This window comes from Eumetopias jubatus, unplaced genomic scaffold, assembly GCF_037043125.1.
Source record: "Eumetopias jubatus isolate StellerSeaLion01/CBP00866 unplaced genomic scaffold, mEumJub1_p1.0 scaffold_7, whole genome shotgun sequence".
NCBI lineage: Eukaryota > Metazoa > Chordata > Mammalia > Carnivora > Otariidae > Eumetopias > Eumetopias jubatus.
The window spans coordinates 82,972,477-82,996,250 of NW_028274813.1; the positions used below are offsets into that span (position 1 = coordinate 82,972,477).

General features: G+C 44.0%; 1 protein-coding gene across 2 annotated transcripts in view; it reads right to left on the reverse strand.

The window, feature by feature from the left end:
- The window catches only part of DNAJC17 (DnaJ heat shock protein family (Hsp40) member C17), a 35,321-nt gene extending 11,570 nt beyond the window's left edge, over positions 1-23,751 (reverse strand). For both annotated transcript variants that reach the window (XR_003611721.2, XM_028119401.2), the window contains exon 1: positions 23,651-23,751. Coding sequence is in view for 1 of the 2 variants with exons in the window: in XM_028119401.2 (XP_027975202.1) it covers positions 23,651-23,728 (78 nt within the window). In the remaining variant the exon portion in view is untranslated. The remainder of the gene's footprint in view (positions 1-23,650) is intronic.
- Positions 23,752-23,774: the final 23 nt, after the last annotated feature.

Here is a 23,774-nt window from a genome sequence, read left to right on the forward strand (position 1 = left end):
CGTTTATATTAGATTAGCACCCACTGGAACGAACCAAAATCTCCATCAACGGAGAGACCCATTAAAAATACTACGACCGGGGCGCCTGGGTGGCTCAGTCGGTTAAGTGGCTGCCTTCAGCTCTGGTCATGATCCCAGGGTCCTGGGATCGAGCAAGGAACCTGCTTTTCCCTCTGCCTGCCACTCCCCCTGCTTGTACTCTCTCTCTCTCTCTAGCAAATCAATAAATAAAATCTTAAAAAAAAATACTACGATAGAAGTCTATATGTGCTGACTAGAAAGATCTTCAAGTCATCATCTCAAGCAAAAGAAAAAAAATTTAATTCTGTAGGATGACAGATGAGATTTTTTGTAGTGATGGTTTTGAATATATACAAATACCAAATCATTATGTTATACCCCTGAAACTAATACAATGTTCTATGTCAATTATGCCTCAAAAAAATTTTTTTTCAAGGTACAGTGCATAAAAAACGAAACAAGACTTAGAACAGTATATATAATATCACTTTAGGATTTAAAATAAATAAAAGAACTATAAATAGAGTTATTTGGGCACATGCATAGCCTTTGGCTTCTTTTTTTTTTTTAAGATTTATTTATTTATTTGAGAGAGAGAGCAGGGGAAAGGGGCAGAGGGAGAAAGAAACTCAAGCAGACCCCTCTCCCCACCGCAGCATGGAGTCAGATCAGGGCTGGATCTCACAACCCTGAGATCAGACCTGAGCCGAAACCAAGAGTCAGATGCTTAACCGACTACACCACCCAGGTGCCTGTTTTCTTTTTTATAAAAACTTAGGAGAAAAAAAGTTTCTTATCATAAGAAACCTAACAGTGGTTTCCTTTGGAGAGAGGCTGAAGATGGAGGGGAGGGAAACATTACTTCTTATTTAAAAGAATTTTGTTTTGCCTCGCATCGGGCTCCCTGCTCAGCAAGGAGTCTGCTTCTCCCTCTCTCTCTGCCACTCCCCTTGCTTGTGCTCTCTCACTGAGCAGGGAGCCTGATGCGGGGCTTGATCCCAGGCCCCTGGGATCATGACCTGAGCCAAAGACAGACGCTTAACCAACTGAGCCACCCAGGTGCCCCCCCCTTTTTTTGAGAGAATGCTTTATGGACTTTATTCTAAAGGAATATTAAAGTATACTGTTGTATGTTTTATAATTCATTTTGGATGTTCTATATCAGAAAACTGGTTTTTGTCTTTGTTTTGTTTTGCGACACACACCTTAAGAGTCCAGGTGCTTGTGGGACCTGAGTTGTGTTTAAGTATTTATTTAAAAAAATCATGTCTCCATTTGTACTTAGCACTATTCTCTTGTGCACAGGTGAATATTTGCAATTATGTTTCATGTTGGGCATTCTGCTGCAAAACCATAAAAAAGGGGATACAGAAACAAAAACGAAAACTGTTTTTGTTTTACTTACATAGGGAAAGGGCACCTGGGTGGCTCAGTTGGTTGAGCAACTGTCTTCGGCTCAGGTCATGATCCCGGAGTCCTGGGATCGAGTCCCACATCGGGCTCCCGGCTTGGCGGGGAGCCTGCTTCTCCCTCTGACCCTTTCCCCTCTCGTGCTGTTTCTCTCTCTATCTCTCTCTCTCTCAAATAAATAAATAAAATCTTTAAAAAAAAAAGGGAAACAAATTGTTCAAACTGAAAAAAATTAATTATGTAATAATGGGAAATTAATCTATATATATCAGTTTGCTTCCTTACCAATTCTCTTTCCAGAATGTGCTCTCTCACTCTCTGTCAAATAAATAAATAAAATCTTAAAATAATAATAATAAAAGGTATTTTTTTAAAGATTTATTTATTTATTTGAGAGAGCGAGAATGAGAGAGAGAGAGTACATGAGGGAGGGGAGGGTCAGAGGGAGAAGCAGGCTCCCCGCTGAGCAGGGAGCCCGATGCGGGACTCGATCCCAGGACTTTGGGATCATGACCTGAGCCGAAGGCAATCACTTAACCAACTGAGCCACCCAGGCGCCCTAAAAGGCATTTTTAAAAAAATATTTTATTTATTTATTTGACAGAGAGAGAGAGCAAGAGAGGGGACACAGCAGGGGGAGTGGGAGAGGGAGAAGCAGGCCTCCCACTGAGCAGGGAGCCCGATGCGGGGCCCGATCCCAGGACTCTAGGATCATGACCTGAGCTGAAGGCAAGACGCCTAACGACTGAGCCACCCAGGCGCCACATAAAAGGTATTTTTTTTAAAGTACCTCTACACCCAATGTGGGGCTTGAACTCACAACCCCGAGATCAAGAGTCGCATGCTCCACCAACTGAGCCAGCCAGGTGCCCCCATTTACTTCTTATTTTATACTCCTCTGTAGTTCAAGTTTTCAAACCTTAAACAGGTCTTATGTTATTATCATTTTTTATTGTCTCTTGGTGGGGAGGTTATGGTCCATCTTAAGTTTTTATCTTGTATCTGAATTAAAAAGAAAAAAGATTATTTCCTATGTTAGTAAAAATAAACAAACGTAGCCACGAAAATTCTCTATCATCTATTGCGCACTCAGCTGTTTTAAAGACAAGGCAGAGCACAAAATCCCAAAATCGCCTCTGGTTCCTGAGGCCTTCCTTCACTTCTGCCTGCATACCTCACCTGCCACTTAAACCTGCTGTGAGGAGGAGCCTCTGGACCCAGAACTTCCTCAAGTAGCTAAGCCAACCGGCTTTCTAGGCTTCTCAGAGGAAACCAATAAATACTTCTACCCAAAGCTGCTAAGTAAGGACTTTAAGAGGCAAGTAGCCAGCACCAAGGGAGGACGTGTGGACAGGTGCCTCACTCCACTACCACCTCCAGGGCCAAGGAGGGTGGGCAGCCACCTAGCCCAGGACCTCTAGGGTGTGCTGCCACCTGCTGGGCTACAGCGGGCACTACATCTTCACCAGCCTGGACGACCCGCCCATCAGGCTCTCAGGGCACTCCTGGCTCAGCCCAGGAGACAGAATCCACTCCCAGGACAGGCCTTGAGCACCCAGGGTGTAGATGTGCCTTCCTACACTCCCACCTTCCCAATCATCTACCTGTGCTCACCTGGCCCACCTGCTTGCCTCCCCAACCCAATCTAGCTTTTCACCATTAAAAAATAACATCAAGCTCTGGTTTCACTATTAAAAAATTAATAATAAGAGAAGAGGTAATAGTTTTATATACAGCCTACAATTGAAACGTCACCTTTACTCTTTCAGCTCCTTATCAATCATTTTTTCTCCTTCTTTCTTTTGTCTCCTACCTTGTGCCCCTGGCTTTATTTCTTTTTCATTTAAAACGAAGCCGTTATTATATATTCTTTATATGTTAGGGTCCTTTATTTGTTGTTTTTCTTCAATAAGTAAAACAATACTAATGTTCTTTCCCCAGTTCCCCAACTCTCTCTTCAAGGTTCAAGCATTAACTGGATGGTGGGTAGCCTTTTAAACCTTCCTCCTTGATCATGCCAGCAAACAGGGCTCTTTTGAATTTTGTTTCTGCCTCTCTCCCACTCCTCTCTCTTTGGTGAAAAGAAGAGGCAGGGAGAAGAGGGTGTCTGTTACCTCAGCGTGAAAGCTGCCTACCCTCAGAATGGACTTCTTCAGGACCAGGATGAGGGCTGTGGCCTACTGATGTTGGGGCTTTTGAGGAACAGTTTCTTTTGTATCATGGGATTACTTAAAAGTATTATATGTTCACTTTTGTAAATCTGAAAGAAAGGGAGAAAAGGGGCAAGAAGGACCAGTAAAAAAGCAAGATAGAAGGAGCATGGCGGGGGAACGCTTGGGTGGCTCAGTCGGTTAAGCGTCTGCCTTCGGCTCAGGTCAGGATCCCAGGGTCCTAGGATTGAGCCCCGCATTGGGCTCCCTGCTCTGCAGGGAGCCTCCCTCTCCCTCTACCTCCTGCTCCCCCTGCTTGTGCTCTCTCTCTCTCTCTTCTTTTTCTTTTAAAGATTTTATTTATTTACTTGAGATAGAGAGTGAGAGGTGCCCCTCTTTTTTTTTTCTTTTTTGAGAGAATGCTTTATGGACTTTATTCTAAAGGAATAATATTAAAGTATACTGTTGTATGTTTTATAATTCATTTTGGATGTTCTATATCAGAAAACTGGTTTTTGTTTTTGTTTTGTTTTGCGACACACACCTTAGAGTCCAGGTGCTTGTGGGACCTGAGTTGTGTTTAAGTATTTATTTAAAAAAAATCATGTCTCCATTTGTACTTAAGCACTATTCTCTTGTGCATAGGTGAATATCTGCAATTATGTTTCACGTTGGGCATTCTGCTACAAAACCATAAAAAAGGGGATACAGAAACAAACAAAACACAGAAACAAACAAAAACGGTTTTTGTTTTACTTACATAGTGAAACAAATTGTTCAAACTGAAAAAAATTAATTATGTAATAATGGGAAATTAATCTATATATATCAGTTTGCTTCCTTACCAATTCTCTTTCCAGAATGTGTTCCTTGGACAAATATCTATAACAGTCTCATCAGATCTTTTATTTTAAGTAACAGTATAACTAGACCTAGGTTACCTCCATCTGCATGGACCCCATCTTACCCCTGCCCTTCCAGCTCCATACTCCCCAAATTTACAACTAAATACAATTGCCCTAATCAAATTGATATATTGGACCCCCCACTCCCTCAAGGCCTGGCCTGGACCTCAATTTCCAAACCATCCTTTAAATATATAAGGGCCTGATCATTCTGTATTTCAAGATCCTATCGGAAAAAATTACCAGTCTCATGCACTGGCTGGTTATTAGCAAAAAGAGAGGTAAGGCCAGAAAGTCAAGGTCACGATGGTATTCATTTCCAAGGAGGGGTAGCTAAGGGCTGTACTGAGAGCCCTTCAGTACAGCACTGAATCTACCCCACGTCCTGGGTCCACTGATGGAATATCTAGGAATAAAGAGGCTGAACTGGAGGTGGGGATATAGAAAAAAATCAGGTTATTTCCCTGATTTTTTTTTAAGATCTTATTTATTTATTTGAGAGAGAGAGAATGAGAGATAGAGAGCACGAGAGGGAAGAGGGTCAGAGGGAGAAGCAGACTCCCCGCGGAGCAGGGAGCCCGATGTGGGACTCGATCCCGGGACTCCAGGATCATGACCTGAGCCGAAGGCAGTCGCTTAACCAACTGAGCCACCCAGGCGCCCTATTTCCCTGATATTGAAGAAGAAGGACACTGTTTAGCAAGGAAGACGGCTGTGAAAACAATGAACTACATTATTTTATGTGATGCCGTAAGAGTGGTCCATGAGAATGAAAACACAGAAATAAATCCACAATTACATGGTCAATTAATCTTTGACAAAGGAGGAATAAATATAAAATGGGGAAAAAGACTGTCTCTTCAACAAATGGCCACATGTAAAAGAATGAAACTGGCAGGGGGCGCCTGGGTGGCTCAGTCGTTAAGCATCTGTCTTCGGCTCAGGTCATGATCCCGGTGTCCTGGGATCGAGCCCTGCATTGGGCTCCCTGCTCAGCGGGAAGCCTGCTTCTCCCTCTCCCACTCCTCCTGCCTGTGTTCCCTCTCTCGGTGTGTCTCTCTCTGTCAAATGAATAAATAAAAATCTTTAAAAAAAACAAAAACAAAAGAAGAAATTCTAAAGACTCCAACAAAAACCTGCTAGAATAAATGAATTCAGTAAAGCTGCAGGACACAAAATCAACAGATAAAAATTTGTTGCATTTCTATACACTAATAATGAACTATTAGAAGGAGAAATTAAGGGAGTGCCTGGGTGGCTCAGTCGGTTAAGCATCTGCCTTCGGCTCAGGTCATGATCCCAGAGTCCTGGGATGGAGTCCCACGTCAGGCTCCCTGCTCAGTGGGGAGTCTGCTTGTCCCTCTCCCCCCGCTTGTGCGCACTCTCTCTCTCTCAAATAAATAAATAAAATCTTTAAAAAAAAAAAAGAAATTAAGAAAACAATCCCACTTATAATTGCATCAAAAAGAATAAAATACCTAGGAATAAATTTAACCAAGGAGGTGAAAGAACTGTATGCTAAAAACTGTAAGACACTGACAAAAGAAATTGAAGACAACACAAATAAATGGAAAGATATTCTCTGCTTATGGAAGAATTAATACTGTTGAAATGTCCTTACTATCCAAAGCAATCTGCAGATTCCATGCAATCCCTACCAAAATTCCAATGGCATTTTTCATAGAAAGAAACAAACAAAAAAAATCCTAAAATTTGTATAGAATCACAAAAGACCCCAAATAGCCAAAGCAATCTTGGGAAAGAAGCACAAAGGTGGAAGCATCACACTTCCTGACTTCAAACTATATTACAAAGTTATAGTAATCAAGACAGTATGGTATTAGCATAAAAACAGACATGTAAGGGGCACCTGGGTGGCTCAGTCATTAAGCATCTGCCTTCGGCTCAGGTCATGATCCCAGGGTCCTGGGATCGAACCCTGCATCGGGCTCCCTGCTCAGCGGGAAGCCTGCTTCTCCCTCTCCCACCCCCCCCTCGCTTGTGTTCCCTCTCTCGCCGCTATGTCTCTCTCTGTCAAATAAATAAAAATCTTAAAAAAAAAAAAAAGACATGTAAATCAATGGAACAGAAGAAAAGAGAGCCCACAAATAAACCCATGCATATATGGTCAATTAATTGATGACAGAGGAGCCTAGATTATATGATGGGGGAAAAGATAGTCTCTTCAATAAATGGTGTTGGAAACACTGGATAGCCACATACAGAAGAATGAAACTGGATCCCTACCTTATACCATACACAAAAATCAACTCAAAATGGATTAATGTAAGTATATAATAATGGACTGAATATAAGACTTGAAACCATAAAACTCCTAGAAGAAAACATAGGTGGTGAGCTCCTTGACATCAGCATTGGTAACAATTATTTGGATTTGACACCAAAAGCAAAAGCCTGGAAGCAAAAATAAACAAGTGGGACTACATCAAACTAAAAAGCTTCTGCACAGGAAAGGAAACCATCCACAAAATGAAAAGGCAACCTATGGAATGGGAAAAAATATTGGCAAATCATATACCTGATAATATTCAAAATATAAAAAGAACTCATACAACTCAATAGCAAAAAGACCCAAACAATCTGATTTTAAAAACGGGCAGAGAATCTGAATAACATTTTCCCAAAAAAGACATACAGATGGCCAGAGACACATGAAAAGTTGCTCAACATCACTTATCATCAGGGAAATGCAAATCAAACCCACCATGAGATATGACCTTACACCTGTTAGAATGGCTGTTCTCAAAAAGACTAGAAATAACAAGTGTTGGTGAGGATGTGGAGAAAAGGGAACCCTCATGCACTGCTGGTGTGAATGTAAATTGGTGCAGCCACTGTGGAAAACAGTATAGAGGTTCCTTAAAAAACTGAAAATAGAACTACCACATGATAGAGCAATCCTGCTTCTGGGTATTTATCCAAAGGAAATAAAAACACTAACTTGAAAATGTATATGCATTCCCATGTTCACTGCAGCATCACTTACAATAACCAAGACATGGAAACAACCTGATGGATGGAAAAAGAGGATGTGGTACACACACACACACACATACACACACGAATATTATTCAGCCATAAAAAAGGAAAGTTGGCCAATTGTGACAACATGGATGGACCTTGAGGGCATTGTGCTGAGTAAAATGAATCAGACAGAGGGAGGCCTGGGTGGCTCAGCTGGTTAAGCCTCTGCCTTTGGCTCGGGTCATGGTCCCAGGGTCCTGGGATCGAGCCCCGTATCGGGCTCCCTGCTCTGCGGGAAGCCTGCTTCTCCCTCTCCCACTCCCCCTGCTTGTGTTCCCTCTCTCGCTGTGTCTCTCTCTGTCAAATAAATAAAATCTTAAAAAAAAAGTACACATGTATCAAGTCATTATGTTAATATGTCAATTACATCTCAATTAAAAAACAGGGATATTCTGCTTCTTTCTCCTCTTCTAAGCTAGAAGGCAGCATAGTTCACTAAAAGAGAGAAAGTTCTGGAATCCAACAGATGTATTTTTAAATTTTCAATCTTCCGTATACTACTAGCAAGACTGAACAAATTGTTGAACCTCACTCAGCCTTAGCTTCTTCAACTATAGTGTGAGGGAAGTATCCCCTATACACAGGATAGTTGTGAGGATTTAAAAAAAAAAAACAAAAAACAGTCCACGTGAAGTACCTGACAAAAACTCAGCACTCAGGGCGCCTGGGTGGCTCAGTTGGTTGGGCGACTGCCTTCGGCTCAGGTCATGGTCCTGGAGTCCCGGGATCGAGTCCCGCATCAGGCTCCCTGCTCGGCAGGGAGTCTGCTTCTCCCTCTGACCCTCTTCCCTCTCGTGCTCTCTATCTTTCATTCTCTCTCAAATAAATAAATAAAATCTTTAAAAAAAAAAAAAACTCAGCACTCAGTGTAAGTCCCAAACCTCTTGTCTATCCAATTCTGGAAGGAAGGTAAACTGTGACACCAGCCCAGAAGGATACCAAGCTGACAGCAATTCCAGGGAAGGATGTGAGTCCACGGTGGGGCCAGGTCAGCCCAATTTGAATTCTCAAGATGGAGAGGGCCGGTTTCAAGTCTGCTGGGGGTGTGGTTCTAAAGTATAATCCTTGGTTAGCCCCCAGCGGCTCTGAAATACTCTCATTCAAAGAGTAGAAGGCAGAGTAGGTAGCCTAAGATCTTCTAAGAGTGGCTGTGAACCAAAACCCAGCTGGCCTAAGAATGCTGGTCAAGTGTGTCTGTCCTGATTAACTAGTTATTACTATTTTTAGCTGTTAAGTCGGCTCTGGGCAGGGCCCATTCCTGGGTTTTAGCCTGGAAGGCCAGTTTTGACTTTGAACCAGTTGGCCTGGAGTTTGGTGTTTTGTGTAACAAACTGGATTCCCAGCTTTGCCGAGCGAGTGTTCCAAAGTGACTGCTGCCTAAAGAATTTCTCACCATATAAACACAACTATCCTGAAGCAGGCCTTTGAAAAAGCTTCCGGTGTCAATATTGTTTATTATGAAATAACCCTGTCCTATTAGCAGCTCAAGAGGCTGGATTCAGGGCAAAAAGATGCAAAATATGTTCCTTAACTATGATAAAGTTGGGAAGGAGGAAGGGCTTTCAGAAGAGAGAAACAGAGACACCCTATTTGCAATGATATGGGATAAAGCTAGAACTGTTTAATCCCAGGCATCGGGGATGGAGCTCCTCCATGAAATTGAGTCTGCAAGTGCTGGATCACTCAGGCAGGGTTGAAGCCACCAAGGGAAGTTGCCAAAGGCTGGGGCACCTGGCTGGCTCAGCCTGTGGAGTGTGCGACTATTCATCTCAGGGTTGTGGGTTTGAGCCCCATGCCGGCTGTAGAGATTACTTAAAAATAAAATTTTTAGGGGCTCCTGGGTGGCTCAGTCAGTTAAGCTTCTGACTCTTGATTTCAGCTCAGGTGATAATCTCAGAGTCGTGAGATGGAGTTGGGCTCTGTGCTGGGCATGGAGCCTGCTTACGATTTTCTCTTTCCCTCTCCTGCCCACTACCCCATCCCCACCCCATACTCGCTCTAAGAAAATAAATAAATAAAATCTTAAAAAAAAAAAGTTGCCAAAGGCTACTGGGTTGACTTAACACTTGCAGCTTTCTTTTTTATTAATTTTTAATTTTTTAAAAGATTTTATTTATGTATTTGACAGAGAGAGACACAGTGAGAGAGGGAACACAAGCAGGGGGAGTGGGAGAGGGAGAAGCAGGCTTCCTGACGAGCAGGGATCCTGATGTGGGGCTTGATCCCAGGACCCTGGGATCATGACCTAAGCCGAAGGCAGACGCTTAACGACTAAGCCACCCAGGCGCCCCAACACTTGCAGCTTTCTTTCTTTACCTGTGAGTTTCCCCTAAATCCCTGGCCTCCCTAGCACTTGGAAACATTCATTGCATTTCCTGAGACTTCACAGAGAGGAGGAGCCAGGTGACAGTTGAGTGGCTTCCCACCCAATGTCCCCTGCACAGACCATGGGTTTTCAGAAGACCAGGCTGTCTCCAAAGCCCAGCCCCAGAAAGACAAAGAACTCAGATGAATAGAAGCTCCACGAGGACTTTAAATTCTAATTTGCAGAAGTGTGGTCTTTCTCCTGACATCTTTCTTTCTTTTTTTTTTTTTAAGATTTTATTTATTTGAGGGTGCCTGGGTGGCTCAGATGGTTAAGCGTCTGCCTTTGGCTCAGGTCATGATCCTGGGGTCCTGGGATCGAGTCCCGCATCAGGCTCCCTGCTCCTTGGGAGCCTGCTTCTCCCTCTGCCTCTCTCTCTCTCTGTCTCTCATGAATAAATAAATAAATAAAATCTTTAAAAAAAAAGATTTTATTTATTTGAGAGAGAGAATATGAGAGAGAGAGAGCACATGAGAGGGGGGAGGGTCAGAGGGAGAAGCAGACTCCCCGCCGAGCAGAGAGCCTGATACGGGACTCATCCAGGGACTCCAGGATCATGACCTGAGCCGAAGGCAGTCGCTTAACCGACTGAGCCACCCAGGTGCCCTCTCCTGACATCTTTCTAAGATGCTATTGCCTCCCCACTCCCTTCTCCATCCTAGGACACTACTTGAGTTTAGTCTGACTTCCATGTCTCAGGATTATCATCCAGAACATAAAACTACTGAAAGTGCGACACATTCAGGCTCCACTGAAGGCAAAGAGTTAGGCTTTTTCTATGCTTCCCTAGGAGGAAATAATCTTAAACTCTACTCTTTCTATAGTTTTCCTGTCTCTTCCCTAGTCAGTGTCTATTAGTCAGTCGGTGCCAGATACCAGCACTTTCCTCCAAGTGCCTCTAATCTGCTGTATCTTTTCTGGCATGGTCTGGAAAAACAGATAAGCTGTTGTGGTTCTCTTATTTATTTTTTTTAAGATTTTTTATTTTTAAGTAATCTCTATACCCCATGTGGGGCTTGAACTCACAACCGTAAGATCAAGAGTTGCATACTGTACTGAATGAACCAGACAGGTGCCCCAACTGTTTTGGTTCTTTTAAAATAATTTTACAATTTTTAAAATTAAAAAAAAAATTTTAAATTAAAAACATTTTATTTCAGGGGTGTCTGGGTGGCTCAGTTGACTAAATGTCTGATATTGGCTCAGGTCATGATCTCAGGGTCCTGGGATCCAGCCCTGCGTTGAGCTCCATGCTCGACAGGGAATCTGCTTCTCCCTCTCCCTCTGCCCCTCCCCCCTGCTCATGCACAGGCACACGCTCCCTCTCTCTTTCAAATAAATAAAATCTTAAGAAATTTTTTTCATTTTACAATTGTTGTAATTGTACCTCAAATGAGAGCCCACAGATATAGGAAAGTATGGGGGTTTCCCTTTAAAAAAAAAAAGGGAATGTGCTTTATGGGGCAGGGAGTTTTGTTTATCCCCAGGGCCCAGAACAGTGCACTGAACAGGACCTGGCACTCAGTAGGCACACAATAAGTACCTACTGAATGAAAGGGGCAAACATCCATTTGTTCTCAACCAAAACACAATGAGAAAGCCTCAACTCTCAATTACTTCAGGGTCACGGAGGAGTAGAAGTTGAGTGCTGTCCTGACCCGGGGGCACCTTACCTCTATTTCACAATTTTCCCTTCCACCTGCTAACCCCGACTCTTGAGAAACCAAGTCTGAAAAAGGGAAAAAATCACTAGAGTAGACTGTCAGAACCACAATGGGAACTAAATGTTATCCCCCAGAACCCACATCACAGAGGGGATGAATGAATCATGAATAACCAGCCACCCAGCCTTTCCCAGAGGCTCCTTAACTGGTTCTGCCACTTGTAGCAACCTGAGCCCAGAGCAGGGGAATGGGCTGGGAAGCAGGTCTCCCACCATCTCCAATGGGCTTTGTGCCAGGCACACAGTAGAGCCTCTGACAATCCACCTGACTCCAGTTTCACCTCTTGAGGAGAACGAACTCCTGACTCACTCAAAAAAAGCAAGGCGCTAAGGGGTCCCATAAACATAAGACAGCCACCATTAACTTAAAAGAAAGGTGCCCTACAAAGAAGAGATCATTATATTTTTTTAAAGGCTGCTGTTCCCTTCTTTTTTTTTAAATTTTTATTGTTATGTTAATCACCATATATTACATCATTAGTTCTTGATATAGTGTTCCATGATTGTTTGTGCATAACACCCAGTGCTCCACACAGAACGTGCCCTCCTTAATACCCATCACCAGGCTAACCCATCCCCCCACCCCCCTCCCCTCTAGAACCCTCAGTTTGTTTTTCAGAGTCCATCGTCTCTCATGGTTCCTCTCCCCCTCCGACTTACTCCCCTTCATTCTTCCCCTCCTGCTATCTTCTTCTTTTTCTTTTTTCTTAACATATCTTGCATTATTTGTTTCAGAAGTACAGATCTGTGATTCAACAGTCTTGCACAATTCACAGCGCTCACCATAGCACATACCCTCCCCAATGTCTATCACCCAGCCACCCCATCCCTCCCACCCCCCACCACTCAGCAACACTCAGTTTGTTTCCTGAGATTAAGAATTCCTCATATCAGTGAGGTCATATGATACATGTCTTTCTCTGATGGACTTATTTCACTCAGCATAACACCCTCCAGTTCCATCCACGTCGTTGCAAATGGCAAGATCTCATTCCTTTGCTGTCCCCTTCTTATAATAAAACTTGGAACCAGGTAAGTAAGTGGTACAGGTAATTAAGCCCAGTTCTCAAAAGCCAGACTCATAGGTCAGACTCATACAGAAGACAGATAAGGAGACCACTCTGTGTGACAACAAGTACTAAAAGAACAAACCATAAGGGTGAATCAGCTAGAAGACCATTATCAGGTCTGGGTGCAGGAATGGGAACAGTCAGTAATCACGACCCAGGCAGTAATTTAATTTCTCCCCAAGCCTCAGAGAGGCAGACATCTCCTCATCCCTGCAGCAGCTGGAAAACCAGAGGTTAAGCGACTGTCTGGTGCTGCAGGCAGGCAGTAAACCACAGAGCTCTGGACACTTATGCAGAAGTCCCCTCTGCCTGACATATTGGTCATTTTCATTCCTGATAGCCTGTGGCCCACCCTGCAAGAGCACTGCCGAGAAATCCCCAAGTGCCTGGTCACTACAAAAACTGAACTGCTCCTAAGGCTTATGACAGGCAGGGTGCCAGCCGCCCCCTGAGACGAGCCCCCCCAGGTCACTGCTCCCAAATGTGAGCCAGCCGGTCGTACTGAGATGATTCTGGGGGAACTCAGACCTCACACCAACATCTTTCTCAGGATGCTAACCATGGCCCATGGCCCAGACATGACCTATACAGCCTGGAACAAGTGGAGCTGGGCGCAGTGCCTGACCTGCTTCCCCCCAAATGTCGCCCTTAAGCCCCCTTTGGATCTGGGTCCTTGGACCATCCCTGTGGTCACTCTTCAGCTCCTCACATCCCTCAGGCTCTCGTCTCTGGGTCCCCGCCTTCCTTTAGCCCTCCCAGCACTCCCTCCTGGGCCTCAACCCCTGCCCCGCCATTCTTCTCAGCCCACTTCCCCAAACCAGCTACGCACTTGGAGCCCCATCTACGGCCCCACCTCCGCCCCCCCATCCTTACCCTAAGCACCCCTCTATCAGGCTCAGACTCCAAAATCTTTACCCACCTGCTTCCCTCAGGTTGTAGATTCCTACCCCGTCATATCTGTCAGATATCTTGGGTCTGGCTGCCCACACTTTTCCCCACTGCCTGCTGTATAACCCTCAACCCCTGGAGACTTGGGTCTCCAGCCCCAGAGCCGTTCTCTCTGCTCTGTCTCTGCCATTTCTCAGGGTGCAGAACTCCTCCTCTCTAGGCCTCGGTATTTCCAACATCTCATTCATTTTTTATTGTTATGTTAATCACCACACATGACATCGTTAGTTTGTGATGTAGTGTTCCGTGAGTCATTGTTGGTGCACAACACCCAGTGCTCCCATCTCATTCATTTTTATCCCCATAAAAACAAATTTACGCTAGTAGAAAGAAGTGAGTCAATTAAAAAAAAATAGTAATAAGTAGGTAACAGTACTCAGGAACAGCAAAAATTGGGAAAGCAACTATTCAGATGGAGACTATTTTTTTTGTTTTTGTTTTTTTTGTTTTGTTTTTTAAAGATTTTATTTATTTGACAGACAGAGACACAGCGAGAGAGGGAACACAAGCTGGGAGAGTGGGAGAGGGAGAAGCAGGCTTCCTGCCGAGCAGGGAGCCCGATGTGGGGCTCGAACCCAGGACCCTGGGATCATGACCTGAACCAAAGGCAGACGCTTAACCATCTGAGCCACCCAGGCACCCCTTGTTTTTGTTTTTTAGATAACAAAATAAATAAAATTAATAAATAAAAAGATTTATTTATCGGGGTGCCTGGGTGGCTCAGCAATCAACTCTTGGTTTTGGCTCAGGTCATGATGTCAGAGCCCTGGGATCAAGCCCCGAGTCAGGCTCCATGCTCAGCAGAGAGTCTGCTGAGATTCTCTTCCTTTTCTTCTGCCTTTCTCCCAGCTTGCCCTCTCAAGATCAGAGTCGCCAGCCTGGTATCCAGGGATGCCAGCCAGGCATCGCTGGATACACATATTTTGAATGCTACCCTATATGAAATGAAAACTGCACTGTGGTAGTTTGAACACACATTTTAATGTACTCCCTCAAGCTGTCTAGATCAGCTTAATACCTGTCAAGTTCATCCGGGCTGGGCAGCTTTACTCAGAGTCAAATCTCTGTGTCTCAGATGGAGTCATGAGGTTCTCTGGGGCTCAAAGACCCATCTCTTGTTGCCCTAATTGCTCCTGAAGTGTGGGTCATAAAAAAAAGCTCTGAAAGAGAAGTAGAAAATTTGGGTTTGGGCAAGCACTCTGCATTTATTAGCCACCTTAGGCTGGGCGAATCAATTAACCTCTTGAGTCTTAGTCTTTTGATCTATAAATTGGACCTAATAGTCCTTGCCTATCTCACAGTCCTGTCTTGAAGATCACATCAAATGAGATAATTTATGTGAAAGCACTTTGGTGTCATATAAATGTGAGGTATTATCTTGAATGCTAATGAATAACTTGCAGCTTACAAACACATATGAATCATTCCTTTTGACTTAACAGGCAGCCAAGTAACTTCAAAAATCCAGAGCTCCAGCCAGACAGCAAAACCCAGAGTGAGTTAACCATCAGAGAGATGCTGGGAAGACTAGAGACCTACCTCCCGGGACCGCCCAGGGCTAGTCAGGCCCTTAGTGAACAAATGACTGCCATCAAGAGAAACCAGGCTCAGTGCCCAACCTTGAGGTCTCAAAGCCTGGTCTGGAAGTAAGAGGCTTTGGGAAAGCCTCCTGTTGGAGACAGTAGACTGAGTCAGGGACACCTCAAATCCAGAAATGGCTCCCAGATGCCCACAGAATCAAATCCAACCACTGTAGCACCTAGAGGTCCAAAGATACCACATTTTTCAGATTGATCTCCTGCCACATCTTCAACACGCCCTAGGCAATGCCCCATCCATTCCTTGTCATGCCAGGCATTTTGACTTCTAGACCTACATGCTCATGCTGTTCCTTGAAACCCTTCTCTGTCCTCTGTCCTCAAAGACTTACTCTTCTTAATTCTGGAAGAAAGAATGTTGGTGTATCCCCTTCTAGAGTATAACAGAAATATGGAGTTTAAATAAAGGTATTAGCTAGCATACAAGAAAAACAGCCTTTTCCTTAAAGTAATTTACATGCTATAATTTAACATCCCTTCCTGAAAATGTCAATATTAAGCGTCCTTGGTAGTTTTCCTGGTAAACAGACTTAAAATTTGAGTCTTCAAAGAGTTCGTCAAAATGCATTTTCAAGCACCAGGCTTCATCAAGTACTACTTGCCAAGATACAGTGAGTTATGTACCCTTCAAAGGGCTTCAAATGAAAGGTAAGGCTGCAACAGACAACAAAGACATGTGTCAGCTGCACAGAAGTGGGAAGAATATTAAACTGGGGCTCCAGTCTGGGTCTGACGCTTACTCTCTGGGTGATCTCGAGCAAGTTCCATAACCTTGCTGGACCTGGATCCTCCTGTCCATAAAAGGAAGAGAGTCAACGACTGTGAAGATCCCCGCTGCAATATATTCTTTTCTCTCCTCAAGGTCTTGCACAAAAACACCTCCTCAGGGAAGTCTTCCTTGATCCCATTATATGACCCATACCTTCTTCCTACAGCATTTTCCTTAAATATTTTAATGGAACCTCTTTCATTCTACCTCAACATTCATTGTTCACTATACTGTGTGAGCTGGCAGAAAGCAGACTGGTGTCTGCTTCAGCTCTAAATCCCACTATGCCCACATGGTACCTTGTTCTTGGTGATATATTCCACTCATCTGTAGATCTGAACTGAACGGTGGACTCTGCTGATCCTCAGTTTTGTTCTACCTGATTCCCCACCTCCTTTCTACCTAGACTGCTGCAAGAATCACTGAGTCAGCACTGGTCTGTCAGGACTGGAATGAGTGAGAAGGGCTAAGGGGTGGAGTGCACCCTTAGATGTGAGTTGTGGGAAATGTGTATTTGACTTTAGATCTTCCGGTGTAAGGAAGGTAGAAGGACAACGTTAACAGGAAGAGCTAACATGTAGTGAGTATTCACTCTGTGCCAGGTGCCATGCTAAATGCTTGACCTGGATCGAGCCTCACAACAATGCTGGCAGGGAGGGACTGCCATCCTTCCCATTGTACACACAGAGAAGCCAAGGCACACAGAGGTAAAATATTTGATCAAGGTCACAACTAGGTAAGTCATGGAGTCAATGACTTACAATGACTTTGGAGTCAAAGTCCACTTTCCTATCACCGCTAATAAATACAAAGGTGATGATTAAAGCACAGTTACAATTCCCAATATTGCCTGATGCTCTGCTCTGTATTATAATTTCCATCACTTTCAACATATGGTAGATATAACAAACAACAATTCTTGGCCTTACTTAAAATTAGTTAGAAAAACTGTTATTTTTTATACCAAGTTACACTCTCTAAGAAATCATCATCTGATTAGAAAGCATCAACTTCTAGAATTATCGACTTTAACCTCTGCATTCCAAAATGATGGGCCATAGGAGCAAGAGATGGAGAAGGTGGAAACAGACAAGATGGGGCAACCCTATGGGGACCGCTCTCTTCACATTTGTCTCCCTAACACCAGACTCTGAGGCTGACACATGCTAGGCACTTAATAAAAGTTTGTGGAATCAGATGTTTGTGGGAAATGTTTCTACTCTCCTCGGAAACACACATGGAGAACAGGAAAGGAAACCAAAAAGAAACAGGGAGAACACTGTAAAGCTTGATTTAATAAAGGTCCAATGTCTGGGCAGGGCATGGAGCACATAGCATGCTGCATTCAAGAATGGAGCGGGGGCTGCAAGCAGAAGATGGGCAATCCCGCCTCCCTGGTGAGAGTGTAAGTCGGTACTACCTCTCTGAAAGGCAACTTTGAAATTGCTTTTAGGGGCACCTGGCTGGCTCAGTCGGTAGAGCAAGCAACTTTTGATCTTAGGGTTGTGAGTTTGAGCCCCATGTTGCGTGTACAGATTACTTAAAAAAATTTTTTTTAGAGGTTTTTAAAGTTGTATTTATTTATTTTTTTAAATTTCTTTATTTATTTGACACAGGGAGAGAGAGAGTAAGCACAAGCAGGGGGAGCGGCAGAGGGAGAGGGAGAAGCAGACTCCCTGCTGAGCAGGGAGACCAAGAACATGGAGCTCCATCCCAGGACCCTGGGATCATGACCTGAGCCAAAGGCAGACACTTAACATAGTGAGCCACCCAGGTGCCTCCAAAGAAATTTTTTTAAAAAGCTTTTAAATATATTTACTTTTGGTCTAGTAATTTCACTTTGTCACAAAGTATTACTAAGAAAATAATAATGCGGGGCACCTGCGTGGCTCAGTTGTTAAGCATCTGCCTTCGGCTCGGGTCACGATCCCAGGGTCCTAGGATCAAGCCCCGAATCGGGTTCCCTGCTCGGCGGGAAGCTTGCTTCTCCCTCTCTCGCTGTGTCTCTGTCAAATAAATAAATAAAATCTTAAAATAATAATAATAATAATAATGCATATTCATCCAATCACTCAACTAGTATTTATTGAGCACCTATCAAGTGCTAGATACTGTTCTAGGTGCTAGAGACACAGCAATAAACAAAAGAGAGAAAGTCCTTTCCTTCTGGATTTTTTACATTCTAATGGGCGAGACCAACGGCAAGCAGAGGGGTACTCACTAGCACTGATCATTGTGGTAGTGAGCATTAGTAGTGAGATGTACTACTTAGAAATATATATAGCAGAGTAAGGGTGTAAGGGTACTGAATTTAAATTGGTGGTCAGGGAAAGCCTCTTTGAGAGCATTATATTTGAATAGCAATCTGAATAAGGTGCAGACATGAGATGATGATATACAACTGCCAGAGAAGGATGTTCTAAACAGAAGGATTTGCAGGTATAAAGGCCCTGACGCAAGAATGTGTTAGGTGAGTTTGAAAAAAAAATCACTAGAGGCCCATTTCACACCCAGTAGGAAGTCTATTACTCCCCCAAAAAGAGAAAATAACAAGTGTTGTGGAGGATGTGGAGAAATTGGAGCCCTTGTACACTGCTGGTGGGAATGTACAATGGTGTAGCTGCTGTGGGAGGTAGTACACAGTTACCCCAAAACATTACACGTAGAGTTATCATATGATCTAGCAATTCCACTTATGGGTATAGATTCAAAAGAATTGACAAAGTGATATTTATACACTTGTGTTCACAGGAGCATTATTCACAATAGTCAAAAGGTAGAAATCATCCAAATGTCTGTGAACAGATGAATGGATAAACAAAATGTGGTGATGTGGTATATACATTCAATGAAATATTATTCAAACTTAAAAACGGGGCGGTGTGGTGCCTGGCTGGCTCAGTCAATAGAGCATGTACCTCTTGATCTCAGGGTTGTGAGTTCCAGCCCCATGTTGGGTGTAGAGATTACTTAAAAAAATAAAATCTTGGGACGTCTGGGTGGCTCAGTTGGTTAAGCAGCTGCCTTCAGCTCAGGTCATGATCCCAGGGTCCAGGGATGTAGTCCCATATCAGGCTCCTTGTTCAGTGGGGAGCCTGCTTCTCCCTCTCCTTCTGCCTGCTGCTCCCCCTGCTTGTGCTCTCTCTCTCTGACAAATAAATAAAATCTTTAAAAATAAATAAATAAAATCTCAAAATATATATATATTTAAATTTTAAAAACAACACTGGGTGGCTCAGTTGGTTGAGCGACTGCCTTCGGCTCGGGTCATGATCCTGGAGTCCCGGGATCGAGCCCCACATTGGGCTCCCTGCTCAGCGGGGGGTCTGCTTCTCCTTCTGACCCTCTTCCCTCTCATGCTCTCTGTCTCTCATTCTCTCTTTCTCAAATAAATAGATGGAATCTTTAAAAAAAAAAGAAATTTTAAAAAAAATAAATAAAATCTTAAAATATATATATATTTAAATTTTAAAAACAACAACATAAAAAGGAAGGAAATACTGATATATGCAAGAGCATGGATGAAACGTGAGAAAACTGTTAAGTGAAAAAAGCCAGACACAAAAGAACAAATATATGATATTTTTATATTCGCTTACATGAGGTATATAGAATAGTCAGGTTCACAGAGAAAAGAAGTAGAATAGTAGAGAAGGGAATGGGGAGTTAATGTTTAATGCTATGGAATTTCAGTGTGGGATGATGGAAAAGTTCTGGAGATGGACAGTGGGTGATTGTTGCACAATGGGTATGTACTTAATGCCACTGGAATTGTGCACTCAAAACAGGTTAAGATGGTAAATTTTGTTATGCATATTTTAGCACAATTAAAAAAAAAGTCATAGGAGGACTGAGATGGCAAGAGCTTAGTGAGCAAGGGGAGGATGGTAAGGAACATGAAGGAAAGGTAACATGGGCCCCACAGGCCAGAGAAGGCCTTCAGGTTTCTTTCTTTTTTTTTTTAAGATTTTATTTATTTATATGAAAGAAAGAGAGACAGAGAAGGAGCATGAGCGCGGCGAAGGGCAGAGGGAGAGGGAGAAGCAGGCTCGATGTGGGGCTCCATCCCAGGACCCCAGGATTGTGACCTGAACAGAAAACAGATTCTTAACTGACTGAGCCACCCAGGCATCCCCAGGTTTCATTCTAAGACTGATGAGAAACCACTGGGGAGTTGGCGCAGAGGTGACACAATCTGATTCCCTTTTTTTTTTTTAAGATTTATTTGTTTATCTACTTGAGAGAGAGCACGAGAGCAGGGGGAGGGACCTAGGGAGAGGGAGAAGCAGGCTCCTCGCTGAGCAGGGAGCCCCATGTGGGACTGGATCCCAGGACCCCGACATCATGACCTGAGCCGAAGGCAGATTCTTAACTGACTGAGCCACCCAGGTGCCCCGATTCACATTTTTAAAGGCTCACTCTGGCTGCTGTGTGAAGAGGCTCAAGGGGGCAAGAGAACTAGAAAAAGGGCTAGAAGGCCACTGCAGTCGCCCAGGTAATTCCTGAGATTAATTCAGAATCTCTTGAGGGTTTGCAAATGGCATTAATTCATGACATACTCTTCATCTTGGCAGGCCTTGGGGCCCTGCTCCAGCAGAGACTGAGTGAGTGAGTGAGGGGGAAGGGTGAGCACCGATGCACACATGCACACATATACGCACGTGCACATGAGCAGGTAAGAATAAGGGGCTCACTGCTTCAGGTTCTAGCAAGGGACTGAATTCCCGGGCATGATCCTCTCCCGAGGAGCACTTCCACACCAAACCCAGGTCCTCAATTCAAGGCTTTTCTATAAGAAGATAATACCGTGCCCTGCCTATCTCCTCTGAGGCTGGAATAGGAACAGAAGTCTCTACCTAGGAATTGCTGAGTCTCTAAATTTCCACCAATGGTGGTGTTTAGCCCACTTCTGGGCTCCTAGGTTTGTTACACTAGGAGGATGGCAGAGGGGGAAGTTCCATGTACGGAAAGGTGGAGCTGACCTTGCCCCTAACTCTAGTAGGGGTATGCAAACTTTTTCTGTAAAAGGCCAAAAATTTTAGGAGGCCACATATGGTCTTTGTCAAACATTCTTCTTGTGCTGGTTTTGGTTTGGTTTGGTTAGTTGGTTGTTTTCATTATAAAATATATATAACAGGGGAGCCTGGGTGGCTCAGTCAGTTGAGCCTCTGACTCTTGACTTTGGCTCAGGTCATGATCTCAGGGTTGAGAGACTGAGCCCCGCGTCAGGCAAGCATGGAGCCTGCTTGGGATTCTCTTTCTCTCTCCTCTCTGTCCCTCCCCCTGCCAACTCATGCTCTCTCTCATATATATATATATATATATATATATATATATATATATATATATATGTAAATTTTTTAATTTAAAAAATAAAAAGTAAAATATACATAACAAAATTTACCATTTTAACCATTTTTTAATTTTCTTTTTTTTTTGTAGAGAGAGAGGGCTCAAGAGCGGGGGGGCGGTGTTGCGGGTTGGAGGGAGGGGGTAGAGAGACTCTTAAGCAGACTCCATGACCAGCGCAGAGCCCCCGTGTGGGGCTCGATCTCACAACCCTGAGATCATGACCTGAGCCAAAATCAAGAGTCACATGCTTAACCAACTGAGTCACCCAGGCACCCCACCATTTTAACCATTCTTAAGTGTACAGTTCTATGGCATTAAGTACATTCACATTAGTGTGTAACCATCACTGCCATTAGTCACCAGAACTTTTTACATCTTGTAAAACTGAAACTCTGTACCAGTTAAACATTAACTTCTCATTCCACCTCCTCCGTCCAGCCCCTGGCAACCACCGTTCTATTTTCTATCTCATGAATCTGACTACTCAAGGAACCTCATGTAAGAGGAATCTCACATAAGAAGAAATGGAGGCCAGTTGGGTTGCTTCCACCTTTTAGCTTTTGTGAATAATGCTACTATGAACATGGATGTACAAGTATCTGAGTCTCTTTCGATTCTTTTGGGTATATACCCAGAAGTAAAGTTGCTGAATCATATAAGTCTATGTTTAATTTTCTGAGGACTCACCACACTGTTTTCCACAGCAGATGCACCACCAACAATGCACAAAGGTTCCAATTTCTCCACATCTTTGTCAACACCTGTTACTTTCTGTATTTGGTTGGTTGTTTTTTTGTTTTGTTTTGTTTTTTAATAATAGCCATCGTAATGGGTGTAAAGTGGTATCTCATCGTGGTTTTTGACTTGTATTTACCTAATGATTACTGGTACTGAACATCTTTTCAAGTAGTTATTGGCCATTTATAATATCCTCTTAAGGAATTTACTATGTTCTCCCTTATATTATAGTTCTGCCTCCCCTACTAACAGGTAGGAACAGCACCTTTTACCCTTTATAAAGAGGCTTCTCACATATTCCTTAGCTCATCTGAGTGAAAACTGGACACTGGCCTGCTTAGACCTTGGTCTCTTGTCTAGACAATAGCCTCACCCAACTCCCTTAGTGGCAGCTCATCCACCCACCTCCACCTCTGAGTGATATACACATCAACGGCTCCCAATTGCCTTCCTCAGAAGTTCTCCATTTCAGGGTTCCAACACACTGGTGGGATTTGGTGCAAAATGTCCAAAGTAATTTCTCACTATTAATGAAGTACAAATTAAATTTACAAATGTAGAGCACTCACAATAGTGCCCAGCACATAGTAAGCACTATATAGGTGTTGGGCATTATTAATACTAAATCTTCAGAGTTATGAGACAGGTTGTAGCAGTTGCTTTTGGTGTTCTGTACACATCCATGGCCAACTTCTGCTTTCAGCTGCAGTCGCAGGAGACAGTGATGTGCAGGCTGACAGCATCTCTCCTCCAGGACCCTACTGATCTCCTTGCTTTTCTGCCCAGAGCTTCCTCTTCTCACAAGCTCACACAGCTCATGAAGTACAGGGCCATCCGTAGGGATTAGTTTTCATCTGATGAATTATCTGCCTCCCTTTCCTACATTGCTACAACCTCCACCATTATCCAGGGGAAGATAACAGAAATCCTAATTACAGCTTGATCCCTGGCACCTTTATCAACACCTTCCCGTGGAACTTCAGGCCCTCTGCCTTTACTCTTCTGATCCTCCCGCTTTGAGCCCACTAGCACGTTTTCAGAGGGCAATAATGGGCTGGGATGGAAAACAGAAATGGCAGAGTCACAGGTCACACTGTCAAGAAAGGGATGACAAGGGAGTGCAGGAGCCTTGAGACAGGCCTTTTTTCCGCCCTACGCTCTAAGCGGAGTTCAGTCAGCCTTCAGGAGGGTGACTATGAAGTACCTCAAGGCAAAAAAGGCAAAAGCGACTCAGAGGCTGACACTGCGCAGGCGCAGGGAGGAGACTCGGATTCCCTCGCAGGCTCATCCAGCTGCCTCTCCTAGGCAAGGGCCAGAGGAAGAGCACAGTACCCCGCGCTAGGATACTCCCTTCTGTGCACCCCAATTCTTCGTGAGGCCCTGAGACCATCCAGGAAACGTCTGGAAAACCACCTTCTGAGGCCATCGGGCCGCCCCTCACTCCCCTCCCTAGGGCCCGGCGGCACCTGGAAAGCGGGTACCAGCGCTGGCGAGGCGCCAAGACACGAAGGGCCGGCAGGCCCGTCGGATTTGGCCCTTCTCGCCACCGTTCTCACCTCTTTGTCCGCTGCTTTCTCCTCGATACCTAGCAGCGCGTACAGGTCCATCTGTAAGAGCTCCTTGGTCACCGCCATGGTTCCAACCCTGACTGGATTCGTACTACAACTCCCAAGAGTCTAA